At 33.5% G+C, this 27,217-nt stretch overlaps 2 protein-coding genes across 4 annotated transcripts in view; both read right to left on the bottom strand.

Annotated features, from left to right (window-relative positions):
- The window catches only part of LOC102803796 (doublecortin domain-containing protein 1-like), a 44,212-nt gene extending 31,265 nt beyond the window's left edge, over window positions 1-12,947 (bottom strand). Inside the window, exons 1-3 of one of the 3 annotated variants that reach the window (XM_085500977.1) lie at window positions 12,698-12,947; window positions 3,519-3,724; window positions 2,511-2,537 (exon numbers count right to left, since the gene is read on the bottom strand). In XM_085500977.1, coding sequence (XP_085357103.1) covers window positions 2,511-2,537; window positions 3,519-3,706 — 215 coding nt within the window. In that variant the 5' untranslated portion in view covers window positions 3,707-3,724; window positions 12,698-12,947. The remainder of the gene's footprint in view (window positions 1-2,510; window positions 2,538-3,518; window positions 3,725-12,697) is intronic. The other 2 variants (XM_085500991.1, XM_085500983.1) reach the window with 2 other exon arrangements.
- Window positions 12,948-17,113: 4,166 nt separating this feature from the next.
- On the bottom strand, window positions 17,114-24,453 carry LOC100376301 (ADP-ribosylation factor-like protein 1). The gene is made up of 6 exons (XM_002742135.4): window positions 24,368-24,453; window positions 21,031-21,168; window positions 20,638-20,719; window positions 20,245-20,356; window positions 19,526-19,704; window positions 17,114-17,503 (listed from the first exon to the last, which is right to left on the bottom strand). Exons 1-6 carry the CDS (start codon window positions 24,369-24,371, stop codon window positions 17,473-17,475), a joined length of 546 nt encoding a protein of 181 aa, XP_002742181.1. The 5' UTR covers window positions 24,372-24,453; the 3' UTR covers window positions 17,114-17,472.
- Between the last annotated feature and the right edge of the window lie 2,764 nt (window positions 24,454-27,217).

Genomic DNA, 27,217 nt, shown 5'->3' with positions numbered 1-27,217 from the left:
TTAATGAACATTGGGTAAAAAAAAAAAAAAAAAAAAGATGAGCTGACAAATTGTTGAGATGACTGAAAACACGCCAGACAGGCCAGACAGATACACAACAATGAAACACTCTATGTAACCAATGAACCCTGCACAGACTCGGCACTAGAAGTGGGGTCATAACCTCACCTTACATTAATGGAAATCAGCTACAGCATTAAAACCATTTAGAAATAAATGCAATATGAAGCGGAATAAAGCTGAAGTGCTCCATAATGGGTGTTAATGCAATGAGTAATCTGTAGTAGAAATGAATGTAATTTTAACACATTGTGTATTAAAACACCACCAAATGAAACAATGCATGCAAGGCTTAGATAGAATGACTATAGAGAAAAATATGTGAGTAAATTATCCACCCCTTTACCATATACTTCCTCATACAGAAAAAAAATCCATAAACTAAATAACTCTGTAATCAAGAACCGCTGTAAATCAAAAACCTGTGCAAACCTCACACCACTGTAAACCATTCTCTGATGTAAAGCACACCCCACTGTCATTTTTAAAATGACTGATAATTTAAGAATTGGTAGCTAACTTTTAAATATAAATCACAATCTATTAAGGCAGATATCTTACACATCCAACAAGCAGTGATTCTAAAAAATGAAAAATATCTTTCAGCAGTAGCTGAATTATTCAGAACCAGGCAGAACTTAAATTAAGGAAGACATATTTCAGTGGTGTTAGTCAGTCAGTGAATGAATACTGCCCTCAATGTTCTAATACCCAACACAAAAACACAGAATCTTGTTTAACATAACAAAATTAACAATGTCAGATCACAAACATTTGAGTTTTCAGCCTCCATAAAGACTAAAATAACACTGCAATTACAAAACATATTTACTCAGCGAGTAACTGCCTATTCTATATATCACTCCTCCTCCTAACAACATTGTTTACATGATAATTCCCCTTAGCAACGATGTAAGGTCAAAGATTGAATGAGTTTAATCTATTGTTGTCAACACACAGCTGATAAAAAAAAACAGACATCTTTAACGAAACACAGCCAACAGGTAAAAATCCTAATGGCATGATGTTAGCTATTTATATTGTTTAACAATGGTAGTTGTCGTTCAGCATACCAATGTGAGTATTGTACAACTGGAGCAGTCATAACCAAGCACATGTTTCTAAAACTTACATGCTAAAAAAAATTGTTTTACCAAATGACATTGACAGGGTTTGTTATTAAAAAGGTTACATACGATATGAAAGGTCATAAGTATTAATCTTGATACTGACTCATTATTTATAATCTTTGAAGTCAATCAATCCAATGACAGCTTAAAACTTGTGTCTTAGAAAAAACATGAACCAGGTATTCCATGAAAATATTTAATATTATGGAAAGCATTGGCAGTCAAGACATTTATGCACATCACTATACTTCCTAATCTCTCGTAGTGTATAAGATTCCCTAAAAAACTTAAAAAGACATTAGATTACAATCCCCCAAATTGCCCTCACCAACCACAAACAAGATCAAATTATGTTTTTTCACATTCTCCCTTAACTAACCAACTTCCCCTCACATTAGTAATTGTTTTTTCAATATTTATTTTTAACTCAGTCTTTATCTTATTCTTATTTTCTAGTATTGTATTTTCTAGTATTGTTTTTTCTAGTATTGTATTGTATTTAGAATTGTCCTGATCTTGTAATACTTTTTTATTTACCATACTGAACCCGCTGAGAGTTTTGTAGTGTAATAAAGTCATTATTATTATTACCGCAAAAATCCTTTGTGTCACTTTTACTTCCTGTTTTAGTCGTCTCAGAGAATACCACACACACCGGTAATAGGTACTCAAACTCAAGACGTAAATGAAAATGTTTTCACTGTATAAATATAATTCATCATTTTGTTGCCATGCAAACCAAACAAAACAGTCTGACACTGACTGACATCATCTGTCATTTACTAATCTTGTTTAAAATCTCTTTGTTATAAACTCAGATGGAAAGTTGATAAAATGACTAAAAATACACAGACAGGAAAACTGCTATACTGGAGAAAAAATAATGTTAAACTTTGCTGTACTGAAATCTCAACACATGCCATAATATGTCACTAACATTATGTTAAATATTATGTATTCAGTAATAAATGCAGTCGCACAACATGGTTTAGTCATACACACTGATTACATGCGTTAATATATCAAATATTAGTTGATGGTAAATATGGTAAATGAGGAGGAACAAAAATATATCTGGATTCAGGAATACAAGGGAAATAAAATTTGGAGCAATCAAACACTCCAGGGTATTATTTTAATTTTATGCATTTTGTTTTCAAACTGATTTGGCTTACTGCAAGTCTGGACAAAAATCCTAATCAAACAGGTCACATAATGACATGCAATTAGATATCATATCTTAAAAATCAAATCCAAACTTAAAAAGGACTAATTTGGAAGAGGGTGTGGAGCGATGTTTGGAAAAACACAAACACATACCTGGTTAAAGAAGAACGTTCGTCTGGTCTGAAACATCAAATATTGAGTGATAAACAAAGGTTAAAAGTTATGAAGGGAAAGATGTTAGTGGAAGAAAATAAAATGAGAACAAAAATAAGTATTAATTTAATGGAGGGAAGGTTGTGGAAAGATAGGAGGTAGTTAACTACATGTATCTGTTTGTGCGTGAACTGTTCAATTAATATTATAGCATTCACTTTGTATACCTTGCATACCAATATAGACTTGACACCTACTTCAGTTTTATACCCAAATTTAGACACAACAAATACAACATGCGTACATTACACCACAAATAAAAACATCACCAAACACACCATGCAAACACAAAAGCATGTAATTTGCAGGTCATTTATATGCAAATATGATCCTATGGGATGTCACAATGCTGAACTCTATATTCTAGTGATATTATATACAGCATAAAAATACAATGTCTAGTTACCAAATCGACTTTAGTCACTGGTCTCAAACAAGTTTACATTTAACTACATATGAGTGAATTCAGAATGACGCAATGCCATGAATGTGAGTGAGTTTCATTTCCAATCACATCACACATCATTGTACATTATCAATGAAATTAGCCAGCATGTCTACATATACTGTATGTACCATTCAAATGTTTGTTCCTGATAATATTCTAACAGACTAGCAGATTCATGACACAGACAAATACTACTCGATTAAGATAGCATGATGTAAATTCAATGAAATATCACTGTTACATCTTTACTGGTAGTTTAAATAAACTAACGGAAATCCAAAATGAGTGACTGTTTATCTGGTCAAGACAAAATTTTGTGAAGAAATAGTGAAACAACATGACAGTGATATTTCAGTTAATAGTGCAGCTACATAAAATATATTTACTGTTACAGTGTGACTTTGTGGTATTCATTGAAATGGAAGATACATTTCTCCACAAGGATCATATTTGCATATTGCATTCAGCATTTAACATGCACATCAATAAATTGCACCTACTTTTTCTTGGCAAGTGGTGGGGGTTGTTTACGAAGTTCTTCAAGATAATGTGCAATTAAAAGATCCTCATAACTTATGATGTCACTTGGTGTACGATTCATTCTACCACTTTTCTGTGAATGACTCGGTTGGGTCGCTCCGATAGACTCAGAAAACTTCATCGACTGCTGCTCTCTTATTTTGGACATCTTGATCCACTAATTCATCTAAAAATAAAAACAACAGGAATAAATTAGCTATATAGTTAGACTTAGACAATCAATTGGTCTTGGCCAGGTGAAAAAATCCATTCAGTCGTAGTCAGATGGTGTAATACTCTGCTGTAACAAGTGTATAGGACAGTTCCTGTTACATATTTCACTGAATGATTGATATGCACAAACCCTACTACCAGGGTACACAGGTATTATAGACCCAGCCTACATGTATCACGCATGTATGTCAGTTTTAAACATATGTCTATCCTATCGGATCAGATCACTAAACAATATGGTACATGCATGAAACATCAACTTTTAACATATAGACAGAAAAAACAACAAATTCAGTGTCTATATTTGCTAAAAGGGATACATAAAAGTCTGAACAGGGAACAGCGAAAAAAACATTTGACGTACAATAACTCACTAAATTCATTTATGGCCCTATTATGTACTTGAGAGGATCAGCTAAAAACAACACAGAACTTAACCACCAAATGTAGCTGTGGTGACTGATAATGTGATATAGAAGTCTCTGTTAACAATGGACTCCATAGGTAGGTTAAAATAAACAACTGCAGACTAAAGGTTGAATAACACAAACACATGAATGTCACTAGTAGGGTAAAGGTGCAACTGCATGTTGTCAAGGTGACTATACAACACAGCATATTACCAAAACATCCACATAATTTTAAATATATCTACATATTATTATAAATACATGATATATCTAATTATTGTCTTTCTGAATACAATTCTACAAAGTTATACTGAATCCATCGAATCATGAAAGATATAGCTGAACACAGAATTAACATTTTTTTTATCTGAGTGGTTAAATTATTATGAGTGGGTTTTGTTAGTCATGACATGAAATATAGATGGCAAGGGAGTAACACAAAGGTGAAATAACATGTAAATAGTTTTATTTTCTGCTCAACAAATATCCAGGTGGATTGATAGCATCTGAATGTAGCCATTTGCTGCAGGTGGTTTAATTGCGAGAAAAAAGTAAAAAAAAATTGGTCTATCTAAGAACAATCAAAATGATTTGTATCCTGTCAGTTTGAGGACAGCAAATTGTTATTGTCTCCGCCAAAATATTGTAAACAAGTTATTGTCAATGGCATCGTCTCTGTTTATATTACGGTATAGGCATGAGATATCACATGACTACCGAGGCGATATACATAATATCAAGCAACATGTATGAGATATGGTGTGCGTAACTGCATTCCTTTAAACAAGTTGACCGCCAGTCAGTCATTTTGGATTTAATGCGTCAAAATTTGAGTTTGTCCAATACTGTATGATGTCTGATATACATGTACGTGTAAAGTTTGAACTTGATTGGTCCAGGCAAGTCAGAGACGTGAATCCATAATTGCATTCTTCAAAACAAAATCATGATGACTGCCAGTAATCTATTTTGAACCCAATTCGAAAAATAAGCATCAAGGTCTTATTATGTTTAATGCACACAAAATCCATTCATGCACATCTGAGATCCTGTTTAAGAATCGTGAAAAGGTGTGACTTTGATATAATTTTAGCTCTAAGATGGCTGCCATTTGGCTATCAGGAATCCGATATAATGTCTGCAAGAATTTAAACTTGATTGATCTAAGCATGTTTGAGCTATGTTGGATACGAGTGGTGAGACAAACGCACACATATGCATGACAATTTGTGGCAATAAATATTTACCTGTTACAAGACCTGTTACAGTCGATATTGACTGCAGAAACTACAGACTGGAAATGTACATGACAGTGCATAAATATATATGGTAAACATTAAGAAATTTGAAGAGAGAGCTAGCACCAATAATGAATAAATTACCAATTTTGTGCATTGGTTTTGATGATCAACGACCCAATGCTAAAGTTGATACAAATATTGTGGACTACATGTCCATTTACTTGAAACAGGAGCAGTGCACCCACAAAAATTAATCTGCGAAAGCTGTGCTTAGCCTTGAACTTCTGATGTGAGTAAATTAACACCTGTCTGGTATTTGGACAGTTATCAGAATATATTGGCATACATTTATTATGTATTTTAACTGAAAACCATAAAAGTCAATTTATTTGCTGCACATTATCTCCACGTAGTCACCAGTATTCAAAGATATGTTCATGTCTCTAAAAAGTATAATACTGGTAGTATAATGTGTTTGGGCATTGGTAATATTTCAGTTTCATAATATTTAATCAGTTTTCCAGACTACTTCATTTGCTGTATGTCTACTTGCACCAAGAATAAATGTACATGTTGTACCTACTTTGCATTGTAAGACTATTTTCTCCCTATCAGTGGTAATGTAGCATGGATACTAGTAGTATAGGAAATATCTGTATTTGAGTAAGCCAAAGGCCTGCCGTACTTTCTTATGATGGAATCAATTATAACTGAAATTTATGTAAATACATTACTGAACTTTTTTATTTCTATTTCTGTGTATGCGAACTGAAACATCATTAGAATGAGAAAACAAGCAGCCAGTCGGCTGAGATAGCTCCGCTGTTAGCAATGCACATTTCAATTAAAGAACAGAAGATATCATTAGAAAATGAACGATATGTATACCAGTAGTATCAAAGCAATGGGACTAGCTGTTTTCAACAAGAATTCAAAAATATCCCTTTTCACCAAAAATGACAAAAATAATCATCAAAATTAGATAATTGAAGATATCACCACAAAATTAACAAGTCTGAAAGAAGTGCACATGTAGTACCTATATATGTAATATAAAAACAATCCGACTTGCGGTTTTCAACAAGAAGTCGCAAATATCACTTTTTACCAAAAAATGGCAAAAATATTAATCAAAATTAGAGAATTGAAAATATCATCATGAAATGAACAAATCTGAGAGAGGTCCACATGTAGTACCTATATAAGTAATATCAAAGCAATTGGACTTGTAGAATTAAATATTTCATCACGAAATGAACAAATCTGAGAGAGGTCCACATGTAGTACCTATATATGTAATATCAAAGCAATTGGACTTGCCGTTTTTAACAAGAAGTTGAAAATATCAAAATTAGAGAATTTGAGATTTTGACATGAAATGAACAAATCTGAGAAAGAACCATCCAAGGTATAGTACTTGCATATCAAATTTGAAAAAATTCTGAATTGTGGTTTCATAGAAGATGTTGAAATTGTAACATTGACGATGACGGACGCCGACAACGACGGACAATCAGTAATATGAACAGCTCTGCTGTGTCGACTTTGTCGACAGCGGAGCTAAAAAAGCTGATACATGTATCACTTATTTGTTTTTTTACTCTTCGTATTTTGCTAAAAGCATTATTGAGGCAACATTATGAGTGATTTATTAGTAATTAATAGATGTTAAGTATGGTTAATGGCCATCCTGTGACAAAATATTAGCACTGTGCTATTATTCAAATAAGTGGTTTATAATGCGTAGACTACGTGACTGGCACTTATATAGACACACTGTGCAAGACAGACTCACTTTATAAGTGATATTTTATTGAATTAGAGAATACTAAATAATAGAGTTTTACAATTTGTGATATATTGAAAGTGGCATTGTAAAATACTTGATGATGAAAGGGTATTATGTTTTATTCAGTAAAGGGGAATAAATTAAGCTTTAAAGCAACAATTTTGAAAAAACATTTATTTACCGGTAAATGCAACCACGCAACAACGGCCAAATAACCGGATTATTGATTCAGACCAAAATGCATGGCAAAGTTACATAAAATGTGACCTGTAAACTAAGGGTCGAGTAGTCTCCATTTTGTTGAAATCTGTCACATGATGGGTACAAAGAATGCAGGACACACACCATCATAAGAAATGACAAAATAACCATCAGAGAGATGGTCAAGAAGGCGACATTTCAGCCAGGGCCCCGGTAAGTTGTCATCTTATACCGTAATCCCAGAAGATTTCTATAGATGACACTCTCTGGAGGACTGGATGCAACCCATTGGCCATCTTTTTTCATTGGCAAGTGATTTGATGTACAAAGTTGTACACAACAATGTATAGCATGTCACAAACATTGGCAAGGGTGATAAATGGGTTAAATGTCATGTTACAACTAATATATCATACACTAATTGAGGTATAATGGTTTAAATAATAATATAAAATCAATCACCACTTTACAAAATCAGTTAAAAATTCTGTTTAAAGTAAGACTGTTTTTAAAAGCATGTGAATGTACTTAGCATCTAAGCTTGGGCAGAATTATGCTGTCACTACAATATTACAGGTAATTATACATGATTTATCACTTATTTTATTTAATAGAGACAGAACAACTTCAAGTCATGTATGAATTGGAAAAGAAAATAATGAAAAATATTTGTACCATGTTAATTCTGTACGACTGTGAGTGTCCATTCAAGTTGAAACTGACAATTTGTGGGTATCCCTATTATAGCGACAGGGATAATACAAGACGAATAGTTGTATCCATGACAACATCATTACCAGTAAGTAATTGGACCAAACATGCCCAAATACATTGTAGTGAAGCCAAACTATTGTTCATGAGTGGTATCAGATCTAACACAGTAACTATCATGAGTCAATGCCTTCATTTTATCAGTTGTGACTATGAAAAACTGCAATGGTTTTATGATTACACTCTGAATATATAAAATGTCATATACTATTAATATCTAAAATTGAACCCAACAAGCATGGCGGTATTTTTCTGTTGCTGAACCAACTGACCTCCTATTTAAAAAAAATATAAATAATTCTTGGTAATAGAAATTTTCACAATTTGACGATTTAATGATGTTTGTGTGGACTATACTTTGCAATAGTTTCACTGCTACAGTGATTCATGACATTCACAAAAATGTATTCTCCAGGTAACTTGTGCAGTGAGCAGTAATCATTGTTTGTAAGCATGGAACAGAGCTAATTAGTCTGTTGCATCATGGGACTACCATACAGATTAATTGTTTTGTCTCTGTAAGCATGGAGGGGGATGAGGGTAATATTAAAGCCTGTTGCATCATGGGAGTACAGTAACTATGATAAATCAAGCTAACTGACAGACAGGGTTATCATTTGTACAGAAGCTCAATATATACAATAAGGTTGTCAAGGACGACATGTATATGTAAATGAAAAGTACATGCATATCCAGCTGAATTTAACTGGACTTCCGCTTCACCATTTAGGTTTGTCAAAAATACATTGTACAATCAATGGATATTTTATATGCATGTATAATATAACCATTATATAGCTTGAACTTCAGGGTTCAGAGGACAAGGGAAAAGCAAAATTTTCACAGCAAAATTTGATAAAATTGCTTTGATGTATAGGAGATAGAGAAAATATTTTTCAAAGACCACCAAGGCAAACGTTCGAGCATTGAAGAAATTTGATGCCTAGGTATGTTCAAGTTCAAGCCCTGCCTTTATTACATTGTATATTCAACTGATAACATTATTAAAAAAAAAAACCAAATCAAAGAACTAGGAACAAACCATCATTTAAATTTCCCTTCATTTTGGTGAAATACATGAAATGTTTAAAAGGTTGCCAACATGTATCCTGTGAAATACCCTTAACCCTTGCAGCCACCTTCAACATTTGTCAACTTCTCTTTGTCAGCTTTTATAGTTTGAAGACCTTGTACTATTGTCTGCAGCTTTCCTTTTGTACATAGAAATGTCTCCAATGGACATGTAAACAATGATACAGGCCGTTATACATTGGAATTTATTCCCAGTAGCCATTGCTAAATCATTGAAATTTAAACACTAACTTTGTGCAAGAATTTATAACAGCACAAGAACACCCTATATTACTGGTTATCCACAAATTTCCAGCATCTTTCAAATGCAAGTTGAATCATAATGACTTATATCAATACATGTTATGATGTACATATATATAAAAAAAAAAAAACATTTCAGGTCATTTATAATTCACAATAAATTAAAATGCATATTAAAATATCTATTTTACCCCAGCTAGGCCAGAGGGCACCGTCTTGTTTTTTTCTTAAATAAAATATAAATGTTTTTGTGATTTTATTTGAGTGTATAAAATGGATTGTCAGAATTAGTAAAAAGTCTTTCCTTGCAGGTACTGCATAATAGTTACTTTCAATTTTGATAATTGTCACCGGGTATATTTTGAAAGCAGCAATAATGTGGGAAATAATTAATTATCTCCAAAACTATGGTTAGGGCACATAAAAAACAAGTTGAGTTTTTTTTATTTACTTAAGTTTGTGATAAAAAAAAAACAGTTTATTTCAGAAATAATTGCCTTCATTGATAGCCATCTAATTATTTGGGATGTACTGTCCTAAACTAAGTATATAAATGCATAAAATCATCTTTAATGATTATGATACTGAACACAGGGGGATTAGTTTACAGAATCAACAGTGCCACTGAACCTATTAAAGTACACAATAGCCTTCTACTCAGTAACAGAGCCATTCACATTGAACTTGAATGGCATGTATGTGAACATACACAAATCTCCACCAGTAACTGAAATCAGAACAGTTTTCATGGCAATTCCTACAGGAAAATCAACCGACAAAATGTTTAAAACATTTTCTTTCATGTACATGTTCACTTCTGCAGTATTTACATTGTTTTTCAATGACAAAAGCAGTAGTCAACAGTCATTTATATCATAGTGACAGTTTGCCTCTAGTTGTACAATCAGAAGCTGGCATGTTTTGTGCAGACTGTTGTAACCAGGGAGGTGTGGCCACTGAAAGCATTGAATGTCATAGTGTTCTATATTAGAGCTGATAGAAGGGGGCTGTGGTGAATACTCAGCAAATGAAATAGTGAAAAGTGTCTCCATATAAGGTTTATAAAGGAATAATAAGAAATAGTACACATCCCCATCTCACTGTGACTTGCTGTAATCATCAAGCCTATTACTGTTCAATAATCAATACACATTTCCTGGGCAAAGCTAAAAGACAAAATCAGTAACTCATGTACAATACATATTGTATTCAGACTCTAGACTCTGGACTCTGAATAGCAGCATGGGTCATGACTCCACAGGTGTGGTGTGTCCAGCTACATTAAGGCTCAGTTAAATTACATAATTTCTAAGTACTGCAAATGACTACATTATGAGTGCTATATATAGTAACTATGAAATACCAGACCTTTAAGGCACTGCCTCAAAACAAGAATTAATTACTAACTTGGTTAAATAGAAAAACCAAATGAAAGGTACAGTATTTCCTTTATTTGAAGTTTTCCTCCAAACTTTGGAAATCAATTAAAAATGGGGTTTATTTTGAAAATAATTTGATGTACCCATAATTAATTAATTAATTAATTAATTTTATAATGCATCTTTGCTAGTCAACAATCAACTACACACGTACGTGTATGTACTTTATTTAATACTGTTCTCACTAGGAAAAGTTACATGGGCATAAGTTTTGCTCCGTAATTAAAAAAATAAGGATCTCATAATCTTGCGTTCACACCAGCAATTCATACAAGAGGCGTAAATATGGCGGGCACTGGATAATGCGCACAATGACGCTGACTTGTAATTTGGCAGTGTTTTGATTGACAATATACTTTTGTCTTCTGTGTATTTTTTCAAGCAAACAATAATAGTTGACAATACTGGGCTATATAAAATGTCATAATATACATATATATAAGACATGGAGCACAAGGTTTGAATTTCACAGAGGCATTGATGGTAACTGTATTGCCGATGCTCAAAGAAATAAATACAAAATTCCCTGATACAATTCCTACTTACAATAGAAATTTTATAAAATATTGCCTTGAAGTTGAAAAAGGCTGCCTTTCAAGTTCTAAGCTAATCTCCTTATAGCTCTATGTTGGAGCTAAGGAGCATATTTTCAGTTTTGCAATGTCTTAAAACTTGCGAGTTGACTGAGTCACTCAAATCAATTTAGAATGATATCGGTAATGCATTACTATTATGTAATAGATGGAGTTACCTTCAAGAGAGTTTAAACTGTCATATTTAAACCTCTTTACGTCAGCAAAAATCGGTTTCTTTTTTACACAAGTTACGTTGGGGTAAAGAGATCCAAAAAGCTAATTTATCCAACTTCCAAATAAAGTTAAAAAAAATATAAGAAAAAAATGTTTCCCTTCTAATGCAAGCCTCTGCGCATGTTTTGTGTAGATTCTACTTGTTTATATATATTGCTGCAATTGTGACCCGCTACAGACAACCTCTTGGTAGCATGTACTAGCATATACAACACTGTGAAGTGTCTAAAGAATATACACACATTATGCATGAGTACATGTGAGGAAATATTATAAATCATTTTATTCTAGTGTGAGTCAATATTACGAAACTGTAAACCATAACAATAATAATTTTATGATCATCAATAAGTAATAAATCAATGTGTAATAAATTAACATACCCATGTAGCATGCACATCCTCAATCATTGTTGAACATGAATTAAATAGAATGATCAAAACAAAATATAAAGTTGATGTAATTTATGCCAGGTTATGTAGCATAGACCAAGAGCATCGGTTGAATTGAAAATGAAAAATTGGAGTACAGTTCATATATGCACTTCAACGTTTTTATACAGTTCTCATTGTTGAACATGGTATAGTGATTGGGTATTACCGCTAGCGCTATATTATTACTATAGTATTTGCAATAACGATGAGTTTTGGAATGTTGATATACAGTAACACAGACGACTCATCATAACATAGTCCATAATCGCTTCATCCCTTTTGTTTGAAACTCGTCCACAACCCTCGTCTGTTAAGAAATACAGATTCGGATGCGACTGGTCTGTGATACAGCAATGTTCGAAGGCTGATAATTATTGCAGTGATAGACCAGTTGTTCTACTACCGGTAGACATGATTTATAATCAATCAATCACAAAATAACGGTGTTGTTACGTCCGATTTGTCACTACATAGACTGCAATTAACATGTAACCTACCTGGAGCAAATGAAACAAGACGGCAAAAGTTGTTCTTGGTTTGATTGACCTCACATTCACTATTAATACCAGTCGATATCGAAGCGTATGAGCACCTCGAAGTATGGTTAACTAAATGTTGGCAGGGGTCGGGTGGTATCCTTCTAAAACGTGAGAAAGGTCCTGATGTTCGGATTATTTACAGTGAGCTCTACGCTACCACCGCCATTATTGTCAAGCTATGTCACCTAGGAGATGACGTCACGTAAACCTTGCCTTTCCCGTTCTGATGTGGGGCGGCGCTATTCTATTGAAAGTTGATATCGCTGTAATATGCATTGGTGATCTCCACAGATAGACTGGCAAAGTCGGGACTTTTTTTTTGTTTTACAAAAAAATATTTAATTGTCAATTTACCATTTTTTACGTGATCGCAAAAACTAGCGTGACTGACTGCGAAGGAGATTTCTTCAGCGGTCAGGTTAGTTTTCGCGCTCACACTAAAATGACTAAAACAACAATTATTTCTTTTAGTAAAACAAAAAAGAAGTCCCGACTTTGCCAGTCTACTCCACAGACTACAATGTTAAAATAAAAACATGTGAAGTTTTTCCTTCCTAAGGGATTGGTCAGTTACTTTGGCTGGGGGGGGGGGGGTCGGGGTCGGTGGATCAGTGGGGGGGTACCCTGTTTTTGATTGTGCGAATAGGGGGGGTCACCCTGTTTTTGATATCATGTTTTCCAGAATTCACACGCACTCATGCATATATTTTTAAAATTTTTATTTCAGAACAAACGATAAAAAAGTTAATCGTACAAATGTGTTCTTAATAATAACTATTACCTATATTGCCAATGAATTTGTTGATGCAAAAAATGTTATAGGCTAAATATTTTGAGGTTAAAGTTGCCAAATAACTAACAGATTATGCCATGCGTCTAGAACCCCAATTATACAGTTAAGTTTTAAACACATCCCAAGTCCATGTGCTGCTGATATCAGATTATTTTATTTAAAGTCTGAAGTCACTCACCATTGTATAAGATATTTACTGGATTTATCCAATTATAACAGGAGACGGAAAAACAACACAGCAATTAGTACAAAGAGCAGTGACAGTTTTTGTTCAGCAAGTCAAAAAAGTAAAATTTGTGAAAATGCTGATATATAAATTAAAATTAAGGGCATATATCGAGTGAGTACTCCACAGCTTTGCTTTTATTTACTATCTTTAGCAACATAGATTTCCCTCCTTCCTGCAGCCTTTTCTGTAGTAATTTTTTGGCTTTATGCTTCCCCTCCTCTCCTAAGGTCTATTAAATGCAAACGCTAACAATTATGGCAAACCATGATATTTTCAATGCACATATAATACATTTTGTAATCATGTCAGAGCCAAAACTGTTAATGTTTCTTTCTTTTTTTTTTGGGGGGGGGGGTCAGCATGTTTTTAGTTTTAAAATATGTTTGGGGGGGTCACCCACTTTTCTTTATTTGATAGGGGGTGGGTCAACTGAGATTTGCAGCTGGCAAAATGGAATCTGCCGACCCCCCCCCCTTGGCCGAAGTAACTGACCAATCCCTTACAGTGTAACACAATAAATTCAGTAAGAGGTGTATTTCATTTGAGAAATTGAATTAATAAATAAATAAAAAACATATAAACAAATAAATAAACAAATAAATAAACAAATAAATAAATAAATAAATAAATAAATAAATAAATAAATAAATAAATAAATAAATAAATAAATAAATAAATAAATAAAACAGTTTGAAATCCTAGTAGACAAATATAATTTTTTGCGAAAAGTTTGTTTTCAATATGCACCTTGCAGTGTTAGTATTTAGATAGCGATTTCTCTGATCAGACAGAAAATAATGTCATTATCATGTGTGAAGTGTGTTGACTCGTTTGGATATCAAGCTTGTACATTCTAGGATATTTTGCATGTTAAATAGCTGTTTCAAATATTGGTGTTTTAAGAAAACGCTACTACTCGTGAGTCTCTAATGACTGTTTGCAAAAGGTGAAAATTGTTGATTTTCGTCAAAACAAAATGGCGACCATCATGAGTTAGATTGTGACATAATCAATGTTTATTAATGTGCTAGAAGACAACTGTCTGTGAACCAAGTTTGAACATAATTGGTAAGTGTAAATTTGAGATATAAGCAGAATTATGCCAAAAATGAAAATTGATGGCTTTTTAGTAATTTGCCCCAAAAATCAGAAAAATAATGTACCTCGTATGTAAACAGATATTACCCAGCACAACTTTGAATTAATGCTCTACACATATAAAATGTACCAGGTTTTTAGGCTATTTTGGGGGTAAATATGGCTGCCAGTCAGTTATTTTGTACCTGAATAGAAAAAAAAAACAGAATGTATGTACCATAATGTATCGACCCTGTACCAAATTTGAGGGGAATCAGTCTATAAACTTTTGAGATAATGCAACTGACAGATCCACAAGCTAATTAACAAGACAAATGTTCATTTGATATCCTGGGTAATAACTGTATGGTTTTCAATTTTTAGGCAAGACATTTAAAATTTCAAGGATATGATCAATCAAAATATACAGCTCTATTAAAATGTCTGAAATATTATGGAAAGTTATACCCCCGGTACTCACAATTCATATACGGTATGCAACAATACAGTCTATTCAAATTTAGGTAATCAATTATAAGTACCGATATATATTATTATACATTTGTTACCATACGCCATAAGTTACAGCATGCCGGCATTTTACGAGGTATTTTCAATCTACCATATTAGGAAATGCGAATTTTAAATACGGAATGATTACACGCGCAAATGTCCTCTAATAATAAAAACAAACATGGCTGCCACTAGGGTTTGACCGGACTCCACACAAGGAAGTTCGCTGATTCTATTCTAAACTTTTTAGATTTCGGCATTTCCATGATGTATCCTTGTAAGGAAAAGATGTATAACAATAAGGTTATTACGAGAATACCTGTACCTCAAAGTATGCACTCAGACAGTACAGTGCGTATCACCCTCTGCTGTGCGTCGATCGATACTCCAGCTGTACTGTCTTCGTGCATACTTTGCGGTATTCCTGTAATAACCTCATAGTATCCACTATTACAAAATGATATACAATTATGGTCTATTCAGATTTCAGGCATGTGACTGTAACTATATGATCTGTGTCATGTAAGCAACTGTTTATTCAATGATACAGCTGCGACTACAATATTATAGAATAATTGTGACTACAAAATACAACTAATGTCAGAGATGGTACAATTTGCCACAGTTAAAGTCAACAGATTCATGGCTTGCAAGCCAAGTAGCTCTAGTTTTGAATCTTGTGTTACACACACTCCATTAATGTGCTTACCCCAGATAGATCTTGTTCTATCTTTGTTTCAGCAGCAATTCTCAATTGACAAAGCACAACTCATTATTATAATTATTATTATTTTTATTTGGTAACAATTTATTCTCACCCATCATTACTTAGGTTCACCATAATTATAATATCCTGTACATTGTAAAATAAGCGCTCCAAAATACAAGTGGAAATGTTTATTTTGTTTGGAAATTGTATGACATACGAGTAGACACTAACAAGTCTTGTGTACAAGTCTTCTGACAATGTTCACTAACTCAATTAATAAAACATGCAATAGAATTGAAGTTAAATATGGGATAAAAGATCATGAAAGAAGTTCAAACCATCAAAAGATGCTCAGTAGCATGAATGGATCGTCTATATATATATATATATATACACAGAAACACTATCAAGGAACCAAATTTCTTGCAATCTGAGAGATGTACAGCACACTCACAGTCCACTCATTGAGAATACTTTTGTTTTTGGCCAAAAAACAGCAGCATTTGCAGTCATTTTTCAAACAGACCTTATGCTTATTGTAAACCAGTGAAGTATATCAAAATACAATCAAGATATTTATGGAAAATTTCAACTGTTATTTTTTAAGCAGAGGGTCAGCAACTCTAATGAAAGTAGGTCCTCCTAAACAAAGCAGGCATTCATAAAATAAATTTACTCTCGATGTGGTGTGGGTAATATTATATTATTGGCAAAGGCAGTGAAACAAAGAATTTACAAAACAAAACTATTCACACCTACTAGTTCTTCACAACACAAACACATATTACATGGCAATCTAAAAGGCATCGAATTACATAATCAAAAAAAAAAAAATATTAAAATACTGAGATGCATCACTCCAGTAAAAGTGTCAGGTTAAATATGAATTCGAAAAATGCTTAAATAGAAATGTTGGTACAGTCATGCCAAAAATCATCAATATACATCTCATGCAAACTAGTAAAGTCCAAATTTAATAAGGGGGTATGACATCGCACATTCTTCTGAGGTATCCATACACTGCATGTATACTACGAATGAAACCTATTTTCTCAATTCTGTAAAAAGATCCTATAAAATACCAGGTACACTTTAAATTAAATTGTTTTTGTGTTGTATTACATAGTGAATCCAGACTCAACAAATATACATATTGTATACATGTGTCATTATTAGTAGTGTCAACTCGTGCAATAATTTACAAGCTTCATCTATAAATCAGACTTGTCTACACAAACAATGGTTGCAGTAAATATGTGTATGTTGACATTATCGTATACTAAATTAAAGCATTTCCCAGGAAGTTTTGGTCTAAGAATTTGAATAGAATTAGGAAAATACTGGAGCATAAGATGAACCTTAAAAAAACTAAAAAAAAGATATTTTACAAAGACTGTATTTTTTTCTTTTCGTTATTGTCGTGTCTTCAATGCATTTACAAGCCTATAATAGAAGGGAAAACAAGAAGTTAAACCTATTAATCAAGCCAATATGGTACAAGTACAGAATACATACATGATTCATGACATTCGTGCCACAAGTCGATTTGTCCCAATTTACATTCGTGCCACAAGTCGATTTGTCCCAATTTACATTCGTGCCACAAGTCGATTTGTCCCAATTTACATTCGTCCCACAAGTCGATTTGTCCCAATTCACATTCGTCCCATTTCCCTTTTTCTTTTCTTTTTTTTGGTCAGCTTCTTGGGAAGGATGATGTCAATTTCTATGTTTGTGTGCAAGAGGTTGAAATCAATGTGTGGTATGTGCTATGTCTTGTCGGTTTATTTTATTTTCACGTTCGAATATATCAAGAACTTTGGTGTAATTTGTGATAATAAATATATACAACTCTAAGGACATGAACGATAAGATATAAAATATATATGTTGCTGCAATTTCCGTGGACGTTCCGTGAATGGAAGACAGAAGGGGAAGAGAGAGAACAAGTTTTAATTCAGATTTTGTTTCAAATCTTATAGTCTATTTTCCTTTCAACCCGTCATCGTGTCAAAAACAGGTCTGACTCATGATTTTTAGAGCAGAGTAGACGACGGACTGCTTCCTTCCTGTAGTTGTTTCAGTTTGAAAACAAAGTATTTGATTTTAGCCCTTCTTCCATGCCAATGACCATGATGATTCAAATGGTATAACCCAACGTCGACGAGCATGTGAACAGATTTCACATTTACGTGAGTTGCAACTAGAAATATAAACATTGACTGCAAATCAGAGGAATGATTGGCATATATTGCCCACAATGTTTTCAATTTTTGCTACAAAGTCCGATGCCCCAGACTTTGTGGCGCGTCTGTCTTTTAGTCATTTTTGGTCAGTCATCGTGTTAATTGCAAGGAGTCAAAAAACCAGTTAAAGTGAGAACAAGAGTTTTTCGTTGATTTATATTTTCGTGGACTGTCATTTGCTGAGGTTGGAGATCGAAGTGGTGTTTCAAACCAGACAGCTTTTAATAATAATAACTTTATTACACTACTAAAAACCTTCAGAGGATTTTTGTATAGTAAGGAACATAAATACAATGAAATACAAAGAAATACAAATACCATAAAATATCGTATATATAATATCATCAAACGCTTTGTTGCCACCGAGAGTATTCTGCCAAGAAAGCGTAAGAGCGACTAATCCGCGACTGACAATGTTATAGACTATATTATAAAAAGTAGAGACCGAGCATTTAGGAACGGGAAATTCAAAAAAAAAGACGGTGTGTATACGGCGGCAACCCTCCCCGGACGTGTGATCGTGTGTTGCCAGTGATAAGCTTTTTAAAGCGATTATTTTTTAATAGCACATCAACTTTTTGGTTCTCATCGTCGAGAACTAATAATCGAATAACACCCATTGTACTTATGTATTCAATTTCATTATTGATATACTGGACGAAGTCTTCATAGAACATTTGTTGCAGGCAGCTTTCAGTTATATACATCGACGTGATACGGATATTTCCATAGTAGTAATAATGCACTTTGATCAACAATTCTGCCATGATCAGTCGGTCAGCTGGTTCTGTAAAATAACTAACGTTCTTTACAGCGCCGCCACTTTATGCGTCCCTCTCAGAAATAACATGTGACGCAAATTGAAGTAGGAAATTAAGTTGAGAGCCTCGATCATTTATTGGAAATTAAAAACTAATTTTACAGGCGGAGCTTCCATCCGCTTCAAATTGCCGACATGCTGTCTGCATTATGTGTAACAACTTGTGTAAATTTGAAAACAAAGTGTGTAACCTACTGTAGTAAGTTATCAACATCTAGCACTACTTCAGCGTCAAATCAGTGCCTGGAATTGCTGCAACTTGTGGACGAATCAATTTGTGGGACGAATTAACTTGTGGGATGAATCGACTTGGGACGAATGTGATTTAGGATGAATCGACCCCCCCCCCCCCCCAACGTACATATCTAAATGTAGATTCAACATTTATATTTTACTCACCATTCCATTGCATCATCAAGACCTTCTCCTTTTATTGCTGATGTTTTGAATATCTGCCATTTTCTTGTTTTAATTGCAGGAAGTCCTAATGCATTGGCAACTTCTGATGGTGACATAGCTCCTTCCATATCTTGTTTGTTGGCAAAAACTACAAGTATTGACTTTTTGAGTTCCTCTTCCTACGAGAATGAGCAAAGCAGTGTAAATCACAAACCTTACGTCTCATGCTGGAAACTTGAGCTCATGCAAGAAATTGAATACATTATCAAAGCACAATCCAAGTTATTGTTGTTAAACAGGAAATTATACCCTGGTCATTCTACATTTTGTGCCTGCCTCCACGAATAGCCATATAAACAGACGATGTGTTAATAGCTAGCTGAAAACATAGTGCTTACTTTCCACACAAAATCTAAGTCATTTATTTCACACAGAATGGTTGGAGGTCACAATGATGATGCTGATTGTGGGGCTAAAAGCAAACCATCAACTCCATCAAGTCCTCAAGCCCATAATTCATTTGAGAAACCAGACACAAAACATGACAACTTAATAATAATATTTCCTAATATTTTGTCTTTCTTCAGCTTGAAAAAATACAACGACAATGAATAAAATTACAACAAATTGGAAGACAAATCTGGTGGGGGTTTCAATGGTAGTTAGTAGTCTCTATATCATGCACATTTGTTTAAATTAAAAGTGATTTGAATACTAACCTCTAACATGGCGACAAGTTCTGATTTTGAAATACCGATCCTATCTCTGTCACAACTATCAACTACATAAATAATGGCATCTGTATTTGAATAATAACACCTCCAATAAGGCCTGCAATAGATATTTGAACATTAGTCATTACTGACTGTAGTATTATATTTAGATGATGAAACTAACAATATCATCTTGACTTCATTTTGATAAACTTCAACAGATTTTACAGATTTTAGCTACTATATAATTGACATTTGTTTTTACTTGCTTATACAGACCAAGTGTGAAAGTTAGGTCGCAAGGATGGGTCCAAACACGCCATGACTGTTAACCCAATGATCGCCCTATGTGTTCTTGGTATATTATGTGCATTATGAAGTTAATCACATTTCACCCACCTTATGCTCGTCTGTCCTCCGAGATCCCACACTTGAAATTTAAGATTATTATATGTCACTGTTTCTACATTAAAACCAATAGCTGAAAAAGTATGAAGAGAAAATATATTAATCAAAATAGAGTAACATTAAAGTAAATAGAAGTAATGAAACTTAAGGGAATATTCAAACTGTGTACAATAGCATAGACTATATACTGACTGTAATAATTGTATCACACACAGCTGATATAAAACAGATAACAGCTGATAGCAATGGCTACAAACTTGCATCTGTCATCACTGCATAGCAACAGTCAGTACACATGGCAACGGTAGATTTGTATCGGTAGATTTACTGAACTACATGGCAGTTTTATTCTAAGATAAAGTAAAGGCATGTAATAATACTTACTTGGAATTGTTGTGACAACTTCACCAACTTGTAATCTATATAATATTGTTGTTTTACCAGCTCCATCCAGACCAAGAATCAAAATTCTCATCTCTTTTGCCCCAAACAGGCTTGAAAACAAACTGGAGAAAAAGCTCCCTGAAAATAAAAGCAAACTAACATATTTAATTCAGTGTGCTACATTGTATATAATAATGCAATATGTAATATTATTTTCAGGTATTCACAATTGTGTGCATGGGTTTCAAACACTGTTGTATTACACTTTCATCCAGCTTCCAGCATTTTTAATTGGTAGCCTATTCAGCTTCGCAATATAAAATGTTACTACATGTATTTTCAGCCCCAATGAGTAATATACATGTACTGGTAGCAAGATTATGAGATAAAGACTAACAGAATAAACTCTACAAAGAACAGGGAAAAAATGTTGAGTAACACATAACTTGCCAACACACTTGTTGGTAATACCGGTAATAAGCAACATAATTAAGGGTACTGAAGATGAAAATATCTAAATTTCACACTTGAACAAAACAATAAAATTGTGATTCAGGCCTCACTTAAATTAGCTCTCCTGAACACAGTAACTAATTCATTAGAAGAGCTATGCTATTAAAATCTCTACAAATTAATATGGATTGGGACAATGATAATTACCTCATATGGGTCTATACTCTGGGTACAAACCAGTTCTCTGACTCTGAGCTAACCTAATCCCGGTTGAGACCGGGTTATTTAATCTGTTCATACATGTTCCCCAACAGTGGGTTACAATTAACTCTGGGTCAAACCTTGTGTTTTGCTACACATATAACTCTATATTATTGGATTTGTAACTGGCACACATTACAGTTGATATGACAATTATATTTTGCCATGAGGGACTAAAGATTGACTTTATAAAGTTGAAATATTTTTTTTTACATCAGATATGTACATGTATGCATTCATTTATATATACTGATACACATTATAAACAGTGTAAAAGATGTTTTTACTACATTTCTCCCCAATTAAAAACAATCCTTTACATTGTACCGGTACATGTATATGTAAGAAACACCAAGTAGAGTGGTAACATGTAATCATGGACCTAAATGACAAACCAATTATGAGTGACATATGTTGATAAAAAACATGGTTTTGTACCATTTCTGAAAATGAGGAAAAATTCTTGTTGATGATCTGATACTGTACAAATTAAGAAATCAGGGTTTTTATCCTACATCGATCTTTTGACATTGTCCTAAATCTCAAGTGAATAGTAAACATGGCGAACACTGATGAGATAAAAGAATGACAAGGATATTATGGATATCACCAAGTTTGAACAAAATCTATCCTTGCATGATTAAGATCCAGATCAAGAATGGCGAACATGTTTTTTAGATACTTTTAAGACCTTAAAATGGCTGCCAATCGACCATCTTCTTGAATAGGATCATGAAACAAACGCAAGTAACAAGTAAGAATTTTAAACTTGATCAATCCAAGCATGTCGGATATGAAGATCTGGAACTGCATTCTTAAAAAAGATCCAAAAAATAAAATGATGTGCATCCCATAATGCTCAAAGACTAAAAAAAACGCTATTCTTTCTGGGGTGGAAAGGTCTATGATGTAGCACTTCCCAAGCTGACACTTAATTATACATCCCTGACTGGATTGCATCATATATACTTGTAATAACTACTTGAGTAACATATGCGACTGCATGCAACAGATGTCTATAAATCAGCTATAGTTTCCATTATGGTGTGTTTACCTATGGTTTATCGCAATTTTGATTTCAGCTCATTATCAATTTTTCTAAGACGATTTGTAAGCTTTCAAATATACATTCTCCATTTATGTCGACATTAACAATAACTGGGTAAATTAATGAAATCAATATCATCAGTGTAATGTAACCAAATTTGTTGTTCACTCTGCATGCTAGTGAAATATTTTATACAGTTTCTGGGGTGACACAGTACATGCATGAAAATTTCATGATGAATTGAACCATGAAGTACAAGACATACATGCATGTAGTCTATAGTGGCAAACATGGAGTTTACTTATTTTTACATTAGAAATATAGAATCATTTTAAAACTTTTACATGAACATACAAGTAGAATACAAGTAGAAGTGACATGTAGAAGTGACATGTAGCACACATGTACAGTAGGGTATCTGAATTACTAATTATCTACTACTTTTTATGGCCCTAGACATGACCAATTATCTGAACTACATACATGTATCAACGATTCACACAAAGCTAGTTCAGTCCCCATAGCTGAGATAATTAAGGCTCATTTTTATTTAATTGAATCTAATTTGGTCAAGAATTATGCTCACGTAATGATAAATGTTTTCCAGAGTTTGATATATCAGCAACAATAGACCCATTTAACAATGTACAATTGGTAGGTATATACATTGTTACAATATATAATTAACAGGTACATTGTTGTACATTTCAGTTTCAGTTTCATTACATTCAAAATACCATGGTTGAAAAAATAGTAAATAAAGTAGAACTAGATATGCAACTTTGTATGGTGATATGAGTTGAAGATCTGAGAAGCGAACTCATAATTTGAGATAAACGCAAGTCAGTTTCACAGACTCGCTAGTTTGCATTAGGATACATGTATAAAGAAATGTAGATTTCTCTTGCGATTTCGTGATCAATTTGTACGACTTCAATTTGCATATATCCTTCATCGCATATGACACACTTGCATTTTCTAATCTTATAAATCCCTGATAACACACACATAGCAAAACAGACATCATCATAGATACTTCAAAATTACTGTGTTATCACTGGGTAAAAATGTTATCCTGTCTTCATTGAGCATGTGATCAGGTCATCTGCACAAATGAATCCATCTCGATACAAAATTACCATACCGGTACTGTAATTATTTTATAATCCCAGACCAAAGCCATCAGCTGCAGCCACTACTGCTAGTACATATATGTACTATAAAACTGTTATTGACACAAAGCCCGCATACATTTGTAGTTGAAATGAAAACATAAAGATCAGTAGCTTTTCTGGCATAAATGCATGGAGGATAAATTATTCAAATAGGATTTCACAATTTTATAGGTACGCATTACTAACCTGCATCCCCAGTCCAATAATATCATGATTTTTTTTCAATGAAATTCGGTTCGCCAAAATGATTTTGTAATGTAAACAATCGCAATATGGACATTTGCACTCGTGAATAAAACTTCCTTACACGACTGTTTTTTGTCAATGATGTAGTATACGTGTAAGTTGCTGAAAACTACAAAAAACATTCAATATTGTGATATATTACAACTGTACTCACCCATTTTTTTCTATTCAACAGAAACTCCAGCGTGTCACTTTTGAGATGAGATCCGGGGCTCAACGCATGCGCAGTATTTAGTGACGTCGCATAGTGTCAAAGTTGAAAAGGTTGCCGTTTGGACAATCGCATTTCGCATAGGTGGGTTCCACTGGAGGGGCTGACTACATGCAATTTACCAGTGCTGTAGAAACAGTTTGAAAGTACGATAATCCCAACCTAGCTAAAGTGCCACGAATCTCACTGTGAGACTATACCTTCATTTAAGTTAACTACATCTTAATATCAATGAAATTACTGGGTAGCTAAGTCACCAAAACGTTCCTGAAATATAAACACATCACATCGTTAAAAAGATATGTCAGCAAATATACACAACAAAAAATACAGATATCTCAGTTCATCTGTATAATAAATAGATAAGATAAAAAAAACTTATGTCTGTGTCTGCGTCCTATAAATATCACAGTCCCTATATAAGTACGTTAGGCTGGACTTGTCGTGGCAAATGTATTGTTTTTATACAATAATTCCGTAGAACAAGTTTGTAGAACCTCTCGCTTTGACGCGAAATTTCCAGCAATCAAAATTTTTAAAAATTCCACGGCTGGGCCAGTCTAATGTTATGTTTATATTCCATTTCAGATTTTTCTTTTGTCAGAAATATTAAAATAAAACACCCAATGCCCATTTATCCATTTATGATTCTGATTTCGACCATAAAATTTGATTAGAAAATCGTTTGAACTTGTTCATTATATCTGTCCAACGGTACGCAGTATGATGGAGCTAAAACAGAAAAGTGATTGATCCCTTTCAACTCCGTGATTGTACGTCACATTCAAATCAGAATCAGCGCCGATGGCGCTGTTCAAGTGAAGTACAAGCTTGTACGTACCACTATCTTTCTGATCAAAACACCTAAGTAATGTTAAAGACTACGCATGAATACAAATACCCAAAATTTAGTTATTTTCAATAAACTGTACTTCCGGGCATTATAAGGATATTACTTTAAACAAATTTGGTTGCTAGCTTAATTTTCGAGAAAATTATGGTTGTATCATGATTTTAAAATTAGTGGATAGTAGCCATCATTCTGACAGTATTATAACGCTTTTACCACAGGTTCCTATGGCATACTAGTAGATACTATGTCATCTCAAATTGCAGCCTGGTAACATAGATTAAAAAATCATATATTGTTAATGGGGGGGGGGTACTTATTGTTGTCCTAAATTATTTCAAAAATCTGGGTTTTAAAAAGTCAAAAAACACATTTTTTTTTTAAACGTAAAATAACTATTGGGGGGATAATGAGTAGGCTGCGATTTGATTATGTAAATGAATATTTCTGTGGGATAATTCAATGTATCACTGTGTATATAATTGAAATTTTGAGATGAATGAATTTGATTTTTTAGTCATGAGATATATATGCTAATGAAGGTATATGTACTACCTTCAGCAGCAGTAATCCCGGGTTAATAATACCGGTAATAGTGTACAATGGCCCAAAAATCATTGTAACAACCCAAAATTACAGATTTCGGTAAAGCAGAGTATTAAGATAGAAGTACACACTCACTTCTAGTGCAGTTCGGGTTTGCTATTCTTCCCCTTGCATTGAAAATGGTGGATACCGTGGTGAGAGAAAATCAACTTGATGTAGATTATGGCCGCCAAGTGGAAGATAAAATGAATTTTTATTACATTGTTCATTATCAATATGATTTATATGATGCGGCTAATAATTCATTTCAAAGTTTTTCTCGTGCGATTGGGGTTGAAAACTAACTACTTAGCATACTCTTCAAGTTCGAGCTGTTCAGACATGTTTTCTGGAGAAAGTAACAATTTGGGTTAACAACTGTTGAAAACCTCGTTTGAAGCAGTTTACCGAAATGATTTTTTAATTTTCAATCGTTACGTAAAACTCTACAGTGAGAGTGGAAATAAATTGGAAACAGTTTGCCAGTCTATGGGCACCATATTAAAATGATATAATTGTCTTGGCAAAAAATTCCTGAATACCGGAGCACTGAAGCTAGCATGCACTATAGGCAGAAATAGGTCATAGTTATTAGTTATAATACATGATGACTTGAGTTTGACCAATCCAATATTTCGTTACTATGGCAACGGTTTGGCCAAATTTCATTATTATACATTATACATTTTTAAAAACATGTTGGTATTACATACATGTTGGTTAAAGTATTTTTCACAATTTGTATTACTTCCACCAAGGAGGTTATATTTTCAAATTGCCTGTGAATGGGTTCTGTGGGACATACAGTCTTCCGGACAGGTATTCCTTGGACACAGGAACCAACCAATTTATTAATTTTTGATAGAGATGTGGATCCGACTTTCGCGAATAACATTTTATAGATAACGGAGTAACGCTTATCCTTGACACAATTATCAACCTATTTGATATTTTTTGTAACTGTAATTGGTCTTATTTTATTTGAAAATGTGTTTTCTAACATTTATCAGAACAAGTAATAGTCAAATTCTCCATGTGTTGGTAATCTTGCCATTAAAATTTTACCTCACCGAATAAACAAAATAGTTGGTCGTGTATTGAAACCTGAACAAGTACCAGTATTGTTGTTGGGAATTGACACTGAAATGACTTCATGTGTTGTTTTACTCACTCGACCTACTTTTAGCTGACACCCCCATCGCACCTAATATATTATTCCAATGGTACAAACATTTTATAGTTTATAGACGCAAATTCAAATAAAACCGTTCACATATTTCACACAATTATGTAAATTTTAAACCTTATTTATAGTATACGAGTGCAATTATGGATTTTATTTGATTTTGAGTTGAAAT

Source organism: Saccoglossus kowalevskii, chromosome 1 (assembly GCF_978046115.1).
Source record: "Saccoglossus kowalevskii chromosome 1, keSacKowa6.1, whole genome shotgun sequence".
In the NCBI taxonomy this organism is placed as follows: Eukaryota; Metazoa; Hemichordata; class Enteropneusta; family Harrimaniidae; genus Saccoglossus; species Saccoglossus kowalevskii.
The sequence above is the reverse complement of the archived record's forward strand: the minus strand, read 5'-3'. Positions and strand labels throughout refer to the sequence as shown.

Excerpts from the sequence above, each read along its gene's own strand:
- LOC100376301 (XM_002742135.4), bottom strand. Across the intron at positions 20,720-21,030 it reads AGTTGTCACAACAATTCCAA|CTATTGGTTTTAATGTAGAA; the intron begins GTAAGTATTATT and ends ATACTTTTTCAG. Across the intron at positions 20,357-20,637 it reads GGAGGACAGACGAGCATAAG|GCCTTATTGGAGGTGTTATT; the intron begins GTGGGTGAAATG and ends TATCTATTGCAG.